General features: G+C 47.1%; 1 protein-coding gene across 3 annotated transcripts in view; it reads left to right on the forward strand.

The window, feature by feature from the left end:
- The window catches only part of LOC143974320 (acetylgalactosaminyl-O-glycosyl-glycoprotein beta-1,3-N-acetylglucosaminyltransferase-like), a 311,622-nt gene extending 295,328 nt beyond the window's left edge, over nt 1–16,294 (forward strand). For all 3 annotated transcript variants that reach the window (XM_077475567.1, XM_077475568.1, XM_077475569.1), the window contains one exon: nt 15,032–16,294. In XM_077475567.1, the coding sequence (XP_077331693.1) occupies nt 15,032–16,195 (1,164 nt within the window). In that variant the 3' untranslated portion in view covers nt 16,196–16,294. The remainder of the gene's footprint in view (nt 1–15,031) is intronic.
- Nucleotides 16,295–17,301: the final 1,007 nt, after the last annotated feature.

Raw genomic sequence — 17,301 nt, forward strand, 5'->3', positions numbered from 1 at the left:
TGGTAACAAAAGTGAGTACACCTCTAAGTGAAAATGTCCAAATTGGGATCAAAGTGTCAATATTTTGCGTGGCCACCATTATTTCCCAGCACTGCCTTAACCCTCTGGATGTTAGAGACCTTGTGCTCCTCCACCCCATTTGAGGATGCCCCACAGATGCTCAATAGGGTTTAGGTCTGAAGACATGCTTGGCCAGTCCATCGCCTTTACCCTTAGCTTCTTTAGCAAGGCAGTAGGCATCTTGGAGGTGTGTTTGGGGTTGTTATGTTGAAATGCTGGCCTTTGGCCCAGGCTCCAAAGGAAAGCAGACCAATTTGAGACAGTGTGCAGCGTATGGTCTGAGTACTAACAGGCTGACCCCCCACCCCTTCAACCTCTGCTGGCAGCACTCACACATCTATTTCCCAAAGACAACCTCTGGATATGATTACTAAGCACATGCATTCAACTTCTGTGGTTAACCATGGCGAGGCCTGTTCTGAGTGGAACCTGTCCCGTTAAACCACTGTATTGTCTTGGCCACCATGCTGCAGCTCAGTTTCAGGGTCTTGGCAATCTTCTTATAGCCTAGATCATCTTTATGTAGAGCAACAATTCTTTTTTTCAGATCCTCAGTTTTTTCTATAAGGTGCCATGTTGAACGTCCAGTGACCATTATGAGAGAGTGAGAGCGATAACACCACATTTAACACACCTGCTCCCCATTCACACATGAGACCTTGTAACTCTAATGAGTCACATGACACCGGGGAGAGAAAATGGCTAATTGGGCCCAATTTGGGCATTTTTCACTTAGGAGTGTACTCACTGTTGTTGCCAGTGGTTTAGACATTAATGGCTGTGTGCTGAGTTGTGTTGAGGTGAAAACACATTTACACTGTTGTACAAGCTGTACACTCACTACTTTACATTGTAGCAAAGTGTAATTTCTTCAGCATTGGCACATGAAAAGATATAATAAAATATTTACAAAAATGTGAGGGGTGTACTCACTTTTGTGAGAGTGTGTGTAAATATACACATATACACACACACACATTTTATACTACTAAAGGCAGTGATCAGAAACTGATAATGGTGCCACAGGCAAACTGTCACCTGACTACCACTGACACAAATACAGTGCTCAGTGATTATATTGTACATGGTCACTGTACGAATGACACTAGCTGGGAAGGTGTTATCAAGGGAGGAGGAGAATTATGCGCATCACAATAACATTTGTTTCATTTTGATTCGTTAAAGTCGTTTTGTTAAATTTGGTTGATTCGTTCCAATTGGTATTCGGGATTTGTCTTAAGAATTCTTCGAATTTACCAAGTTTTTTTTTGATTCAGAAACATTCAAAACTCATTAAATCTTTAAATCGGCCAAATCGAAAACTTTAGATTTATTTATTTTTTCCCAGTTTGTATGTGTCAAAGTGAACAAAAGAAAAATCTTCAGCAAATGATTACAATGACTCTTTAACCACTTCCGAAACACACGCCATTGTTATACGTTGGCTGTTTGAAGAGGGATATCATTATGGCAGCAGCTAGCTGCCATAACCCCGCTATCTTCTTCAGCAGGCAGTCCACTTTCAGATAAAAGTGGTCTCTGCAGTGGATTCGCCACAAGATCACTTTTATCAGCCGCTCAGCCGCTTGCCCTCAGCCGCTTACCGGAGGCAATCGCATCCTTCTCCGTGAGATGAGTGAGGGGAGGATGGCCCCCACCCATCTCCATAACTTTGCAGGGCGGAGGTGACATCAAAACGTCACTTCTGTCCATAGCTCTTAAAAGGGCCTTTATATTATATATATATATATATATATATATATATATATATATATACACACATATACACACATATACACACACAGTAGCATTTTAGTGTAAATATGAGATCTGAGGTCTTTTTGACCACATATCTCATCTTTAAGAGGTCACATCATGCTTTTTTTTCTATTACAAGGGATGTTTACATCCCTTGTAATAGGAATAAAGGTGACACCATTAAAAAAAAGAAAAGAAATGTAAACATGCCCTGTCCTGCTGAATTTGCACGCAGAAGTGAACACATATGCAAGTAGCACTCGCATATGAAAATTGTGTTCAAACCACACGTGAAGTATCGCGTGATCGTAATAATTCTAGCCCTAGATCTCCTCTGTAACTCAAAACATGCAACCTGTAGAACTATTTTTTTTTTTTAAACGTCCCATATGGAGATTAAGGGTAAACGTTTTTCGCCATTGAACAAACGGGAGCAACTTTAAAGCATGACATTTTGGGTATCAATTTACTTGGCATAACATCATCTTTCAATCTAAAAAAAAAAAAATTGGGCTAACCTTACTGTTTTATTTTTTTTTTTCAAATATAAAGTTTATTGTAAGTAACTCCGGATGAGGGCGTACCCCACAATACAAACAGAAAAAACAATTAGAGCCATAAATACAGAAAGCATTCCGGTACAAGAAAGAGTAACAACCCGAGTAAGGCAATGATTAAAGACATGGTAAATCCAATGAGTAGGTAAGGGGTCCTTGCTTCCACACATAACAAATAGGGAGAAGGTGAAAAAAAAACACAATGGGAATGAGAGCTCATTGAAAGGGTATAGAAGTGGGGTACAAAGTCTGTGCCTCCTCCCTCAAAGCGAGGGGAGGAAGCCCAGAGTCTCCGGAGGGGTATAAGGGGGGGGTATAAGGGGGAAGAAAAAAGAGAAGAAAAAAAAAAAAAGAAAGGGGGAAGAACGGGGCCAGAGAAATAGAGATAAGAAGAAGAAGGGGGAAAAAGAGAAGGGGAAAGGAGGGGGGAAGAGGTCAGGGATAGACAGAGAAGGGACGGTCAAGAGACAGGGAAGCAGACATGGCGGTGGTCCAGGTCGACAGCTCCATAGGGGGGGAGCCGGGGGGAAGTCAGGACTTCAGCAGCGTTTGGCCTTCAGTGGAGAATATGAACAAACACCATATGTCCCAGGTTTTTTTATACATATCTTGTTTGTGTTGTGCAGTAAAAATTAGGTCTTCCATTTTCCGGACGTCCTCTATTTTTCGCAGCCATTGAGCCACAGTCGGGGGGGAGCTCCGCTTCCAGTGAAGGGGAATGCATGCTTTAGCGGCATTGAGAAGGTGACATATAAGTGATTTCCTATACCTTTTAAAGGGTGCCTCTGAGAGGTGAAGTAAAAAGAAAGCGGCATCATCCGGGATGGGGTAGGCCGCAAACTTCTGAGAGATGCGACGGACCCCCTCCCAGAACGGTCTCAACCTGGGGCAGGACCAGAACACATGTAGGAGTGTGCCCCTTTCCTCCTCACAGCGCCAGCACCGATCCGAGGACAAGGGGTAGCATTTGCTTAATCTGGACGGTGTCAGGTACCAACGAGTTAAAATCTTAAAGTTGGTCTCTTGAATTTTGGTACAAAGAGAGGATTTAAGGGCCAGAGCAACAATGCGTTTCGTTTGTAAAGGTGAGAATGTACGGTCGAGTTCCCGCTCCCACTTCGCTATACAGGGTAGGTTAGGTCGGTCTGCAGGTGAGGACAACAGGGCGTAGGTCTGGGAAAGTACGTGAGCCAACGGGTCGGTCGTGGAGCACAAGTTCTCAAACGGTGTCAGGCAAGACGCGAAGTCCTGGGGGCGTGGTAGTGAGTGCAGGAAATGGTGCAACTGTAAGGCTGTCCAGAACGGAAGGCGGTAGGTTCCCGACGACACAGTGAATTCTGGCAAAGAGGGCCATCTCCCCTCCACTAGGAACTTGGCGGCGTGGTCCAGGCCAGAGTTGAGTAGAGGTGCATATGCCGTATGGTGTAGACCCGGTTCAAAGCTCGGATGACCCAAGATGGGAAGTAGGGGAGAGACTGTGGAGATGAGAGAGGTTCTGGAGGCTGCGCCATAACTCTGCTTCAGTGTGGTACCAATAAGGGGGTGCAGCTTCAAAGGCGATGGGAGCTCTTTATAACACCACAGTGCCCCTTTCAAGGGTATATTAGTTTGTGCCTGCTCAATCTGCACCCAGAGTTTAGAGGTCGCATTACGCCTCCAATCAATAATCCTACCCAGATGAGAGGCCACAAAGTAATTACGTATGTCGGGAAGTGCTATGCCCCCACAATTTTTGGGAAGGGTTAGCTGTGAGTAACGCAGCCTAGGTTTCTTACGCGCCCAGACAAATTTGGTGAAGAGGGATTGTACCCGTCGAAAGAAAAGAGGCGGTATATGAATAGGTAGGGCCTGAATGAGGTAAATGAATTTGGGGAGGATAGTCATTTTCAGGAGATTACTTCTCCCGAACCACGAGTGGAGCCCTCCCTGCCATTGTTCTAGAAGCAATCGAGATCTAGTCAGTAAGGGCGGAAAGTTAAGGTCAAATGTCTGTGCGAGAGAAGTCGGGATTTTTGTGCCCAAATACGTCAAAGCCTTGTCGGTCCATTTAAAACTAAAGTTGGCTTGCAGGTCAGAGAGGGTTCGGGGCGGAACTGCTATGCCCATAGCTTCGGACTTCGTGAAATTTATTTTCAGATGGGAGACCGCACCATAGTGCTGAAACTCCTTGAGGAGGTTCGGAAGGGAAATTCTGGGATTAGTCAGCGAGAATAACAGATCATCTGCGTAAGCTGAGATTTTGTAATGAGCGGCACCAGTAAGGATTCCGGAGATATCAGGGTTACGCCGAATAGTACAAAGAAACGGTTCCAGGGATAGGGCAAAGAGCAAGGGCGACAGAGGGCAACCCTGTCTCGTCCCGTTCCCGATGGGAAAGGGACTCGAGAGGACTCCATTCGCCTTGACTTGTGCAGTGGGAATAGAGTAGATGTTGGCGATCCACCGCAACATTTTGTCTCCCAGACCAACGTGGCGGAGGACAGAGAACATATAAGGCCAATTAACCCTGTCGAATGCTTTTTCAGCATCTGTATTAACCAACACACAGGGGATTTTTCGGGTTTCTGCAATGTGGAGTAGGTTCAACACCTTGATGGTGTTGTCCCTCGCTTCTCTAGAGGGTATAAACCCCACCTGATCTAGGTGAACAAGGGACTGGATATGTTGTGCTAATCTGGTGGCTAGTATTTTGGAGAATAGTTTCAGATCTAGGTTTAAAAGGGATATTGGCCTATAACTACCGCATTGGCTAGGGTCTTTGCCTTCCTTAGGGATCAGGGAGATATGTGCCCTCAAAGTGTCCCTCTGGAAGGAGGTGTCTGCACTAAGCGCATTAAAAAGGGTCACCAGACGTGGGCCCAATATTGGAAAAAGGGCTTTATAGTACTGGGCTGTGAAGCCATCCGGCCCTGGTGCCTTGTCTGTCTTCAACGTGGCGACTGCCACTTGCAGTTCCGCCAGGGTAATGGGCTCCTCTAGAAGAACCCGTGTCTCCTGCGGAAGTGAGGGGAGTTGAGAGTTTGTAATGTACTCATCTATTTGGGCTTGGCTACGGGTAGAGCTGGGTAGGTTGTATAGGTCCATATAGAAGTCCCTAAAAGTGTTGGAGATCTGTTCAGGAGTAGAGACTCTCTGGCCTTGCGGGTCAATTACCTGTGGGATATATGAAGCCGACTTGATAGCTCTAACCGACCTAGCCAACGTCTTACCGCACTTGTCACCGCTTTCATAACATATACGTCTGGAAAATTGTACCGCCGCTTTTGCTCTATAGCGGAGAGTTTCGGTTATTTGTGTGCGGAGGGACAAGAGTTCCGTCTCCAAGGGTTGCGTGGGAGCACGTTTGTGTTGTGTCTCTAGCGTCGTCAATTTGGCGAGCAATTGCGCGAGGTGCTCATTTCGTTTTCTTTTAAGGAGTGCCCCATGTTTAATGAGTATTCCCCGAATAACCGTTTTATGGGCTTCCCAAAGAATCCCAGGGTCGCAACCCTGAGTGTCATTCTCCCTGAAATACAGGTCAAGTTCATTAGTGACATCTGTAAGGATCTCGGGTATCTGCAAAAGGCTCTCATTGAGCCTCCAGAAACGAGATCTAGGGGAAGGGTGGGCACTGAGAGAGTAGGTCATATAGATGGGAGCATGGTCCGACCAAGTAATCTGTCCCAAGGAGGTAGAGGATACTAAATGTAGCTGGTCGTGTGGAATCAGAAAAAAGTCTATTCTGGAGTAGCATTTGTGCGGGGCAGAGTAAAAAGTGTAGTCTCTCTCATTGGGGTGCTGTAGCCTCCAAATATCCCATAGCTGGGTGTCATGTAGGGTTTGGGTAAGTCGTTTCCGACAAGTGGGCGACATAGAAGAGTATCCCGATGACGTATCAGAGGGGGGAGATAAAGGGGCATTAAAGTCGCCGCCTAAAATCAATTGGCCCGATTTAACCTCCATTAAGCGCGTCAAAGTGTGTCTGATAAAACTGTCCTGATGAACATTAGGTGCATAAAGGGAGGCTAGTGTAAATTGCATATCTCCAATCAGGCCTTGCAGAAAGAGAAAGCGTCCCTCCGGATCCGCCGTAACCACCTGGCATTGCCAAGGCAGCTTGCCAGAGATCAGAATGGACACCCCTCTGGATTTAGAGGAGGAGTTCGTGGAATGATATACCCGAGGGAAGTGTCTGTTCCGGAGAAGGGGAAGCTTATCGTCCCGAAAGTGGGTTTCCTGGATGAAGACAATGTCCGCATGAGCCTTCTTGAGGTCATGTAGCAACATCCGTCTCTTCTCCGGGGTATTCAGGCCCTTTACATTCAGGGAAACAATCTTGACGGAATCCACCGCCATGTCTGGGAGAGGGAGGGGGTGGGGAGAAGGGGGGGGGGAGAAAGGTAAAGAGGAAGTGTGGAAAGGGGTCAGGAGAAGATAGCAGAGAGAAGGGACGGGAAGTGCAGGGGCGGACGGTCGGAGCCGCGACTCACCCCAGCACCCCGCGTGGGGGATGTGGTAACAAAACTAAATGGAAGACACAGTCTTCGTACGTGTGCAATCCCGGAGTGCGGGGTACACAGCGGCCTATGGGGGGTGAGGGTAGACAGAGGACCGGAGACGAGGTCCCGGCCTCCCCATCCACCCCGGCAGAAAAAAGAACAGTACAAATAACAGTATAAGTCGGTAACACAAAACATATGGCAATCTGTAACCCTGCGAATAACATATATGCAAAAAACGGACATCGGTGAACAAACAGTAACATGGCCCATGCGGGTGGAACTTGTAGCAGCATAGCGGTGTAGATAACCAAGGCGCTCCATCACCCACAACATCAAAAATAGAAGTAGCATCACCCAATCCCGGACGGTTCACGTCAACCCCCCTCCTCCCACCACCGAACCAATGGGTTCACGGGTAAGGAGTCCCAGGAGGTGTCATTGTTGGCTGCACATAAAAATTGATATATACCTGAGTCATCGTCATCTACCTCCAGAAATCCCCCCCTCTAGTCGTGCATCCCGTCTGCTGATCCCACAGGAAGAGCAGGGTAAGAGCCCGTAGGTCCTGGAACGGACAGCCGCTGGTGAACTTGTAACGGGTCCAAGGTCATCAATGAGGCCGGGGCTCCCCGTCATAAACTTGCAATACATCCTGCGAGGGGAGTGCAGAGCAGAGAAAAGCGTGGTTCCCAACAGGTCCACCAGTGCCCCCCGCGCCCCCCCCCCCCAGTCCGCCCAGGCATACCCCCCAGAAAAAGCACAAAGTATTTCAATGTCCGGGTAGAGGAGCGTCACAGGGGATCAATTCAGGGACAGGTAGAGAGGGAAGAAAGAAACCGCCTGGTGATACACGGCAGGAACCCCGGTCCCGGTTCCCCCAACACTCCCAGCACTCCGGGCCCGACACCCCCCGACGCGGTAATAGGAACACATCCAGCAAACGACAAATTCGCGTCGGGGGGCGAGAGCAGGTGCAATGTGAGAAAGCACAAGTAGCCGTGGGTGGTGACAGACAGGCGGGCGGGCCGGAGCTGATGAGAAGGGTCGCCGGGATGAGGCACCAGGGCTGAGCAGCCAAAGGTAGTCCGCAGGTCCCCACGGGTGTCCCGGTCACGGAGGAGTCCTCCAGGGAGACGGCACAGAAGGGGACACGAAGCTCTCCCGCGGTATCGAGGAGTCACGGAGGTTGAGCGCCGTGCAGAGCTGCCACAAGGGTCGGATCGGATACACCGACGGGATGTAAGAGGCGTTGACGGCGGCCCTGACCCAAAGATCCGTTCGGATAGGACGAAGGGGGCAAGTCGCACAACAGCGAGGACTCAGGCACACATGTTGGGGAGGACGGAGCGTCACAGGACCGGGAGATGGAAGGCAAGTAGAGCTGATGATGTCGCGGTAGGAGCGGGTGAGGGCATCCTACACCTCCCGGTCGCCATCCTGGGAGAGGGCACGGGGACGTCTACTCCCCCTCTGCACTCTCCTCGGTAACGGTGCAGAGGGCCCTGAGGTAGTCAAACGGCCCTGCGTACGGGGCAGGTAGTCCAGCCAGTTCGCGACCCCTATGGGCTCAGAGTCAAGGAAGGTAAACAGTCCTGGTAAGGCCTCCGGAGACCGCAGCAGGTATGAACGTTGATTCTTTATAAATGTCACCGAAATGGGGAACCCCCATCGATAGGTGGCTCCACATCGCCTGGCTAATTCCAAGAGGGGTTTCAGTAGGGCCCGCCGATACAGGGTCGGTCTGGAGACATCAGGCAAGATCTTAATGCGGGCCCCGTCGAAATCTATATCGCCTGCCTCCCAGGCTCCCCGGGTGATGATCTCTTTGTGCGTATAATGGTGTAGGCGGCACAGTACGTCCCTGGGTCGGGCCGGATCCTGCGATTTAGGGCCCAAGGCCCTGTGGACCCTGTCAATCTCTACTCTGTCAGGCAGGTGGTCCCCCGCTATTCGCCGGAATATCGCCGTCACCGTGGCTAGGAGATCCCCCGGCCCAGTGGCCTCCGGAAGGCCGCGGAGCCTCACATTATTCCGGCGGCCTCGGTCTTCCATCTCCTCCATGCGTAACTGCATCTCCACCGCTGCGTGAAAATGGTCGTTTTGCTGCGATTCAAGGAGCGCCACTCTGCGCTCCAGGGAAGACGCCGATTGCTCTCCCGCCGTGATGCGGGTGTCTAGACCGTGCACCTCCTGTCGGATGGCCGCAAACTCAGTCTTATGCGCTGCCTCCACTCGCTCAATAATGGCCTCTATGTCCGCCTTGGTCGGAAGAGCTTGTAAAAGGGCCTTCAATTCCGGGTCCGTCTGATATACCGGCAAGGTTCTGGGGTCAGGCAGACCTGTGGACAGTGCCGCCGGTGAACTTGGATACAGCGTCGGGCTCTGCGAGCCGTCCGACATGGAAGGCTCCTCCATAATCCCCGAGGCCTGAGAGACCATGCCACGCGGGTCCGCCATCTTGGGCTCGGAGGGTCCCGCACTTGAGAGTTGAAACAGGCGGTGTAGCTCACCGGAGGCTCGCGGAGTGTTGGCTCGGCTGAGCTGCTGTTTTGTGCGCTGGGTGGCCCGCTTCTTAGAGGACATTATACCCGGTTCACTAGAGGTAAAAAGCCAGGGTGAATACAAGGAGGCCGGGAGCTCCGTAGAAGCACGTCTTCACCCGGCCATGACCAGACCACGCCCCCCTACTGTTTTATTTTTTTATTTAAAAAAGTGAATTTTTCCAAAAAAGTGCGCTTGCAAGACAAAAAAATACAGGCCCTGGTCCTTAAGTGGTTAAATCATCATTGGCTAAACTAAATCATCATTGGCTAACTAAAAGCATTATTTCGAAATTGTACACAGTCTTTGATTTCAGAAATATGTGTAGTTAGAATTTGACTTGAGTTGGATGTCAAATTCAATTCAAATTTCAGTCCGAATTTAGTTTAGTTATTTGGAGCATTCTGTGCTAAAAATTTGTTTATATTCTAATTCAGGTATTCGTATATATCCGAGTCTCCGCATAATGAAATATTTGTCCGAATATTAGAAACAAACCACCATTCTAGTTAAATGTATACCTAATGCCTCGTACACATGATCAAACAATCCGATGGAAAAGTCCGCCGGACAATCCCATGTGTAGGCTCCGGCGGACTTTTTTTTACCCAAAAGTACGGCATACTAAGAAAGTATTTTTGCACTCCAATCTGTCCGCCGGACTCGCATTTCTGCGGACAATCCGGCCGTGTGTGTGCCAGTCCGCCGTACTTTTGAAATGAATGGACTTTTCTCGCCCGGAGAAAAGTCCACTCATTTTGAGCGTGTCTCCAGGTAGCCGGGGCCAGCGAAGGAGGCGTCTCTGGCCCCGTCACCTGGTATGGACTTAAAGGGCAATATCATATCAGGCCCTTATCCGAGCACGCTACCCGGCCGGCCAGGAAAGGGGGTGGGGACGAGTGAGCGCCCCCCCTCCTGAGCCGTACCAGGCCGCGTGTCCCCACCCCCTTTCCTGGCCGGAAAGCGGACTTTCCTCCGCGTGTGTGGGCGAGTCCGTTCATTTCAAAAGTACGGCGGAGAGTCCGGTGAATTTAGTACGCCGTATTAGTCCGCTGAAAAAGTGCCGTGTGTGGGCAAGTAGCTCGTTCGGAAAGTCCAGCGGGAAGTCCGTCAGACTAAGTCTGCCGGATAGTTGGCTACGTGTGTATGCGGCTTTACAATCTGTAATGTGTGTTGCTTTTTTTTTTTTACCAGGGCCCATACACACGGCCACCACCACTAAGCAGAATCTGCTTGCTCAGCGGGTGATCTCTTTACCAATCCCCATTGAGCAGGCAGATGACAGGTCCGTGTCTGCTCCTCGCCACGGAGACACAGTCCTGCTCTCCTCTATGGGGCAAGAAGATGGAAACTAACCACCTGTCAAGTTTTCACCTGATCCCCATCTGTTCAGTGGACCGGGAGTTGGCTCAAAAACTGACAGGCAGACCTGATCAGACATCCCATGTGAAAATAATCTAAATATCTTTGTTTTTAAGTGATTAAAGCTGGTATGAGGCTCACGACTGCATCAGCTTCAGCAGTGCAGAGGTCTTTTTTATTTGCTGCATCTTTAACTGCTGGTGTACTGGCCAGTTTCTACCACACACATAATGTCTATCTTTTGAATATTTTAGGAATAATTGGCAATACAGGGATGGAAAATGTGGGAGTTATGGTTAAAGTGGTTCTGAAGTCAGAAGGTTTTTTATCATAACACCTACCTAAGCCCCATCCTGATCCAGCAATGTTGCATGAGAGTCTCAACTGGCCAGGACTCTCTCCTCATTGGCTGATACAGCAGTGGAGCTTCATTGGCTCCCGATACTGTCAAAGTCAGTGAGCCAATGAGGAGAGAGGGGGCGGGGCTGTAGCTCTGTGTCTGAATAGACACCAGAGCAGCTGCTTGCTGTGGGGACACGGCAGGAGAGAGGTGCCCGGAGTGCCGGAGAGGGACCCGAGAAGAGAAGGATCTGGGCTGCTTTGTGCAAAATTACTATTATCACTTTAACCACTTCCCGCCCACCGGCATATGACGTCCTTGACTTTGCGTGGTGATATCTGAATGATTCCTGCAGCTACAGGCATCATTCAGAGAACGGCTTTTTCAGCCGGCGAGCGTAGCAGCTGTTATTACGGGTCAGGATTCGCCGGTCCCAGATGTTTACCACAGAGATTTCCGGCAGACCAGATGGTCGCCAGAGTCTCTATGATGTTACGACGTCACGCTCGGCCTCTGCATTCAAACAAAACGGCGCTGCTTCGACTGGGAAGCCAAGATTGTTTTTTATTTATTTATTTCAGGCTTCCCAGCCTCGAGGCGAGATGTGGGGTCTTATTGACCCCATATCTCACTGTAAAGAGGACCGATCAGGCCATTTATACGTTTACATTCCTTGTAATAGGAATAAAAGTGATAAAAAAATTTTTTTTTTTTAAAGTGTCAAACAAAAGAAAAATGAACAATTAAAAAAAATAAAAATAAAATGTAAAGTACCCCTGTCCTCGTGTGCTCGCACACAGAAGCGAATGCATGCGCAAGTCCCACCCACACATGAAAACTGTGTTCAAACCACACATGTGAGGTATCACCGCAAATGTTAGAGCGAGAACAATAATTCTAGCCCTAGACTTCTTCTGTAACTCAATACATGTAACCAGTAAAAAAAAATTAAAGCGTTGCCTATGGGGATTTTTAAATAGTGAAGTTTGATGCCATTCCCCGCGTGTGTGTGCAATTTTGAAGCGTGACAATCTATTTACTCGGCGTAACTTCATCTTTCACATTGCTAACTTTACTTTTTTTTTAAAGCACAAAACAGTTTTTTTTTCGCCCAAAAATAATGCATTCGAAAAATTGCAACGATCGCCATTGTATTCTCTAGGGTAGGGATATGCAATTAGCGGATCTCCAGCTGTTGCAGAATTACAAGTCCCATGAGGCATAGCAAGACTTTGACAGCCACAAGCATGACACCCAGAGGCAGAGACATGATGGGACTTGTAGTTTTGCAACAGCTGGAGGTCCGCTAATTGCATATCCCTGCCCTAGGGTCTTTCAAAAAAAATAAATAAAAGACGATATAATGTTTGGTGGTTCTATGTAATTTTCTAGCAAAAATATTTCTTTTTACATGTAGGAGAGAAATACCAGAATTGGCCTGGGTGGCAAGTGATTAAGGCCTCGTACACACGCGCGGACTGTTCGCCCAACTTTGTCCGTCCAACAGTTTCAGCAAACAGTCCGCTCAAAATTAGCATGGACGGACATGCCCACACACGACGAACGAACAGTTTGCTGAAACCGTGCGCGATGACGTGAACAGCACGTACGACGGGACGAAAAATACGACGTCCTATACACTGCATTATAGCTTTCGGCGTGAAAATCCTTTCTGAGCATGCGCGCAACTTTGTTTGACGAACAAGCCTACACACGATCGGGCTGTTCGCTGAAACAAGGTTTCAGCGGACAGTTTTTCGGAAATTCCGAAAAACCTTGTCCGTCCAACAGTCCGCTGAAACTGTCCGCTGAAAGCCCACACACGAGCGGACTGTCCGCCCAAACACTGTTCAGCGGACAAAGTTGGGCGAACAGTCCGCCCGTGTGTACGCGGCCTAAGTGTTTTTTGTGCACTGGTTTGACCTTTTAGGTTAAGACAATTCAGTGTGGTACTGCTCAAAAAACTATCTTCCCCACTGGCCTATTCATAAAAAGTGGGAGGGCTTTAGCTGTAAACTTTCCTTCAGCTTATATATCTGTTGTGGTGGCCACTTACAAGATCTACAGTTGCCCCTTACTTGCATAGGCAGATTTTAGATAAAAGGTGAATTAACCTTTTAAGCAGAAGTAAATAAGTCACTTTCTGCCTGCTTGTTCAGATGGGCTGTAAGGGTTCAGTCAGGAAGTCTGCAGGAAAATAGATTCAATTGTGCTCCAATGTGTGTCCTGTGTCAGGAGTGCATCATGTATTTAAAGAAACCAGCAATGAGAAACTGTATTAGGTTGTCCTTGCAGAACTTTGCTTTTGAACAATGCTAGCTTACTGGCAGTTTTGTTGCCCCAAATTGACCCTTTGACTTCATTAGCTTTATGCTTATTCAATTGAAAGGACAGTAGCTAGGAGGTAGCCAGTAAAAGTGCGCATCATCACTGGTCTCACGAGTCGATTACGATTATCTGGTCAAGGATTTGATTCCACAATGCATCATGATTACCAACGAGCTTCCACGTGGGCTGCCCTTTCTGCCTGCAATGTTCTGGGACACATCACAGGTCCCAGAAGATTGCCTGGCTATGCAGGACAGCGCAGTGAGACATGCACACGCGGCTGTGAAGCTGCAAGCTGTCACAGCCAGATGCCCACAGTAGTATTGCCAGTGCCATGGACAGGCGGGGGAGAGAAGGGAGGGTTTGGGTGGCCATGTCGCTAGATTGTTGGACAGGTGAGGGTCTTAAAAGTCAGGAAATGCACTTTATTTTGTAGCTACTGACTTTTAATAAACAAAAAATTTACTGGAACTCCGCTTTGAATTAAAAATAACCTCACTTCCTTAAAAAGTGCACTAATCCGGTGCACTACAGGGTACAGGCATTCTCACTCACTGTTGCTGGGAGGTCAGGAGGGATTACAATCCACAGCTGACAAACAGCCCTGTGAAGTTTCTTGTACTGTCTCTGTGCCGACAGTTCCCTGGATTTCCTGTTTGCACCATCCAGTACACTAGGAGTTTACATAGTGGAATGTGCAAAGGGGAAGCCAGGGAACTGCCAGGGAAATGTACGAGGTGTAAGTAGAGTACAAACACATTTGTACTCTTGCTGTTAAAATAAATCCTGTGTTACAATTAATGAAGTGCCCCACTGTATGTGCTTTTAAAAAAATATTCAGCTTCATACCTAAGTTCTTAGGGTATGTACAATACATGCCGCTTATGTGATTGCCTGGCCCGCCTCTCTCCTCTTGCGTCTCTTCTGACGTCAGCGGGGAATTCTCAGCCCTACCCACCTCTCTTCTGATTTGATAGCTACAGTCAGCAGGCGGGGCTGAGAATTCTCCACTGACTTCAGGAGAAACACGAGATGTGAGAGGAGAGAGGAAAGAGGAGGGCCGGGCTGTCACATGAGCGGCATGTATTGTACACAGCCTGAGAAAGAGGTATGAAGCTGAATATGTTTTAAAAAGCACATTTAGCGGGACACTGCATTGATTGTAATATGGGATTTATTAAAACGCAGTAATTTTAACAACTTTACGCTCAGAGTGCTCTCCCGGGAGGACCAGGACAAGTCAGGATGACGTCACCCAGCAATCAATTTTTTTCCAGGCGTATGCATCAATGCCACATCGGGGACCCTCGAATCACGATGCAGCAATTAATTTCAGCACCCCTAGTAGCCAGGCAACCATTTTCAGAAAGATCAGCAGTGGCAGCCTCTATTGTTCCAATGTACAGGTTTCCTTAACGTGTGTGTGTAAATAAAGATAACTGTATATCGCAATAGCAAAAATAACAAATTTTAAAAACATATACACTTTTAAAAAGATATGTAAAATAAACTAGTCTCCAACCATTACATTTCCCTTTTAAAAGGAGTAAATCTAACTCAGCCACCATTTCTAATGCCTTTTTTTTTCCTTGTACCTTTCTTAGCGTCAACTTTCACCCAGAATCATCATGAAAAAGAATTTTCTCCATTTCCTGGTTACATTAGTGGTGACTGTGATTGTTTTTCGAACGCTCTTCCTTTCAGAAACTAATCAAGCTCAGACTGAAACCACTCCAGCAGAAAAGGTGGTTGTTCGTCATGTCCTTCCAGTCTCCAATTATCCAGTTGTAAAGTGTGTAGAAAATAACAGTGCTCAAAATTTCACAGACTTTAATGGGCAGCCACAGAATATGAAAGATTTTCTGACATACCGTCACTGTAAAAGTTTTCCATTGATACTCGACTCCCCCATGAAGTGTGGTGGTGGAAATGGCTCCAAAGATGTATTCCTGTTTTTAGCCATCAAAACAGCCCCAGCAAATTATGACCGTCGGGAAGCCATAAGAAAAACATGGGGAGAAGAAAAAAGCTACTTGGGTGCCAACGTGAAAAGAATTTTTCTTAGTGGAGTTTCAAGGGACAAGAAAGAATCAAAAAGGATGTTGCAGCTGCTAGAAGCAGAGAGTCACACATATGGAGACATCCTGCAGTGGGACTTTGAAGACACTTTCTACAACTTAACATTGAAGCAGGTCCTTTTCCATAAGTGGCTGGATCTGAGGTGCCCAGGGGCACAGTTCATTTTTAATGGTGACGATGATGTTTTTGTTAACTCTTTAAATGTTATTACATATTTGAGAGGCTTAGAATTCGATGGATTGAAAAAGCATCTTTTTGTCGGAGCACTAAATATAGGGATGCCACCTGTTCGTGAAAAACATAGCAAGTATTATGTCCCAGAAGAACTTTTTCCAGGGGATTCTTTTGCACCCTACTGTGGAGGAGGAGGTATCCTCATGTCTGGTTTTACAGCTAATGCTATCTCCAGGAAATCCACTCGCATTCCCCTTTTTCCTATTGATGATGCTTATCTGGGAATGTGCCTTAAGAAGGCTGGTCTGAGGCCACATAACCATGAAGGAATAAGAACATTTGGTATTGAAATGCCGAATGGAGTAGACTCATTTGATCCTTGTTATTACCGTGACATGCTTATGGTCCATCGCTTTATACCCTATGAAATGTTAATTATGTGGAAAAGCTTAAAGTTTGCCAAGCCAAAGTGCAAAACACAGATAGTAAATATTGCTAAACCAGTTCAACCTTAATACCAAAATATATATATATTTTTTTCATTCATGTATAGCTTATACCGAATATATGTATAAAAGTGATTGAGTAGAAATAAATTTTAATATTACACATCAGGAAGCTGTGTTTGAGCTTATGTATTAAAAATGGTTACCTATTTAGGATAGATTAGAACAGTACAACGTTAAAGCTTTTCTCCAGAAATTATTTTTTAAACTTATATTGGGCCAGCTTGGTTAAAATTAATTAAGGATACATCGCAGCTGGAGGGCCTCTTAGTATTCTCAACTTCAATAATAGCCCTTACTAAATACAGCAAGCGCTGTCCTGTTGCAACAATTTTTTGTCTAATACACTAAAGCCAGCGTTAGACCCTTGGAACCTCAACATTACAGAAGATGCTTTATAAAATGGCAATCTACCCTCCCCCACCTTGTCCAATAAGAGAATGCCTTCTATCCATTGAAAAATACATTTTCTGAATGGAGGTAGTGCTGAGTAAGCAACTCTGGCTTCCGTGTACCAGACCAGAAAACACTGCATCAGCACCTGGAATGGGACAGCACTTATTGTATGAGGCAAGAACTACGATGCTGAATTTGGGAATCCCTGTCAGTCTGCTGGATGTGACCCATCCATAACTACATGTAACCAAGCTGGCCCAATACAAGCTTTAAAACAACACAGATTATTCAAGCTTATTCCTAAAGTTCAGCTTTAAATGGTGTAGATGGGGTGAAAGGTATATGGAGAATGTATTAACTCAGAGACAGAGAGTTCCCTCTTTTTGGTCTAACGCAGGGGTCTCAAACTGGTGGCCCTCCAGATGTTGCGGAACTACAAGTCCCATCATTCCTCTGCCTGAGGGAGTCATGCTTGTAACTGTCAGCCTTGCAATGCCTCATGGGACATGTAGTTTCACAACAGCTGGAGGGCCACCAGTTTGAGACCCCTGGTCTAACGTATAGACCCCTCTCAAAATAAATTTTTTAGGTGGCCAGTAAGCAAGTGCTTAACCAATCATTTTTGGCACATTATTTTTTCATGCTCTGCATCAGAACGGGTGTGTCCTTTACCTACATATTCTATGCTCGAAGTTATCCTTTCTCATCCCAGGACATTG

This window comes from Lithobates pipiens, unplaced genomic scaffold (genome assembly GCF_037356315.1).
Source record: "Lithobates pipiens isolate NorthernLeopardFrog02 unplaced genomic scaffold, aLitPip1_a1.2 Scaffold_13, whole genome shotgun sequence".
NCBI lineage: Eukaryota > Metazoa > Chordata > Amphibia > Anura > Ranidae > Lithobates > Lithobates pipiens.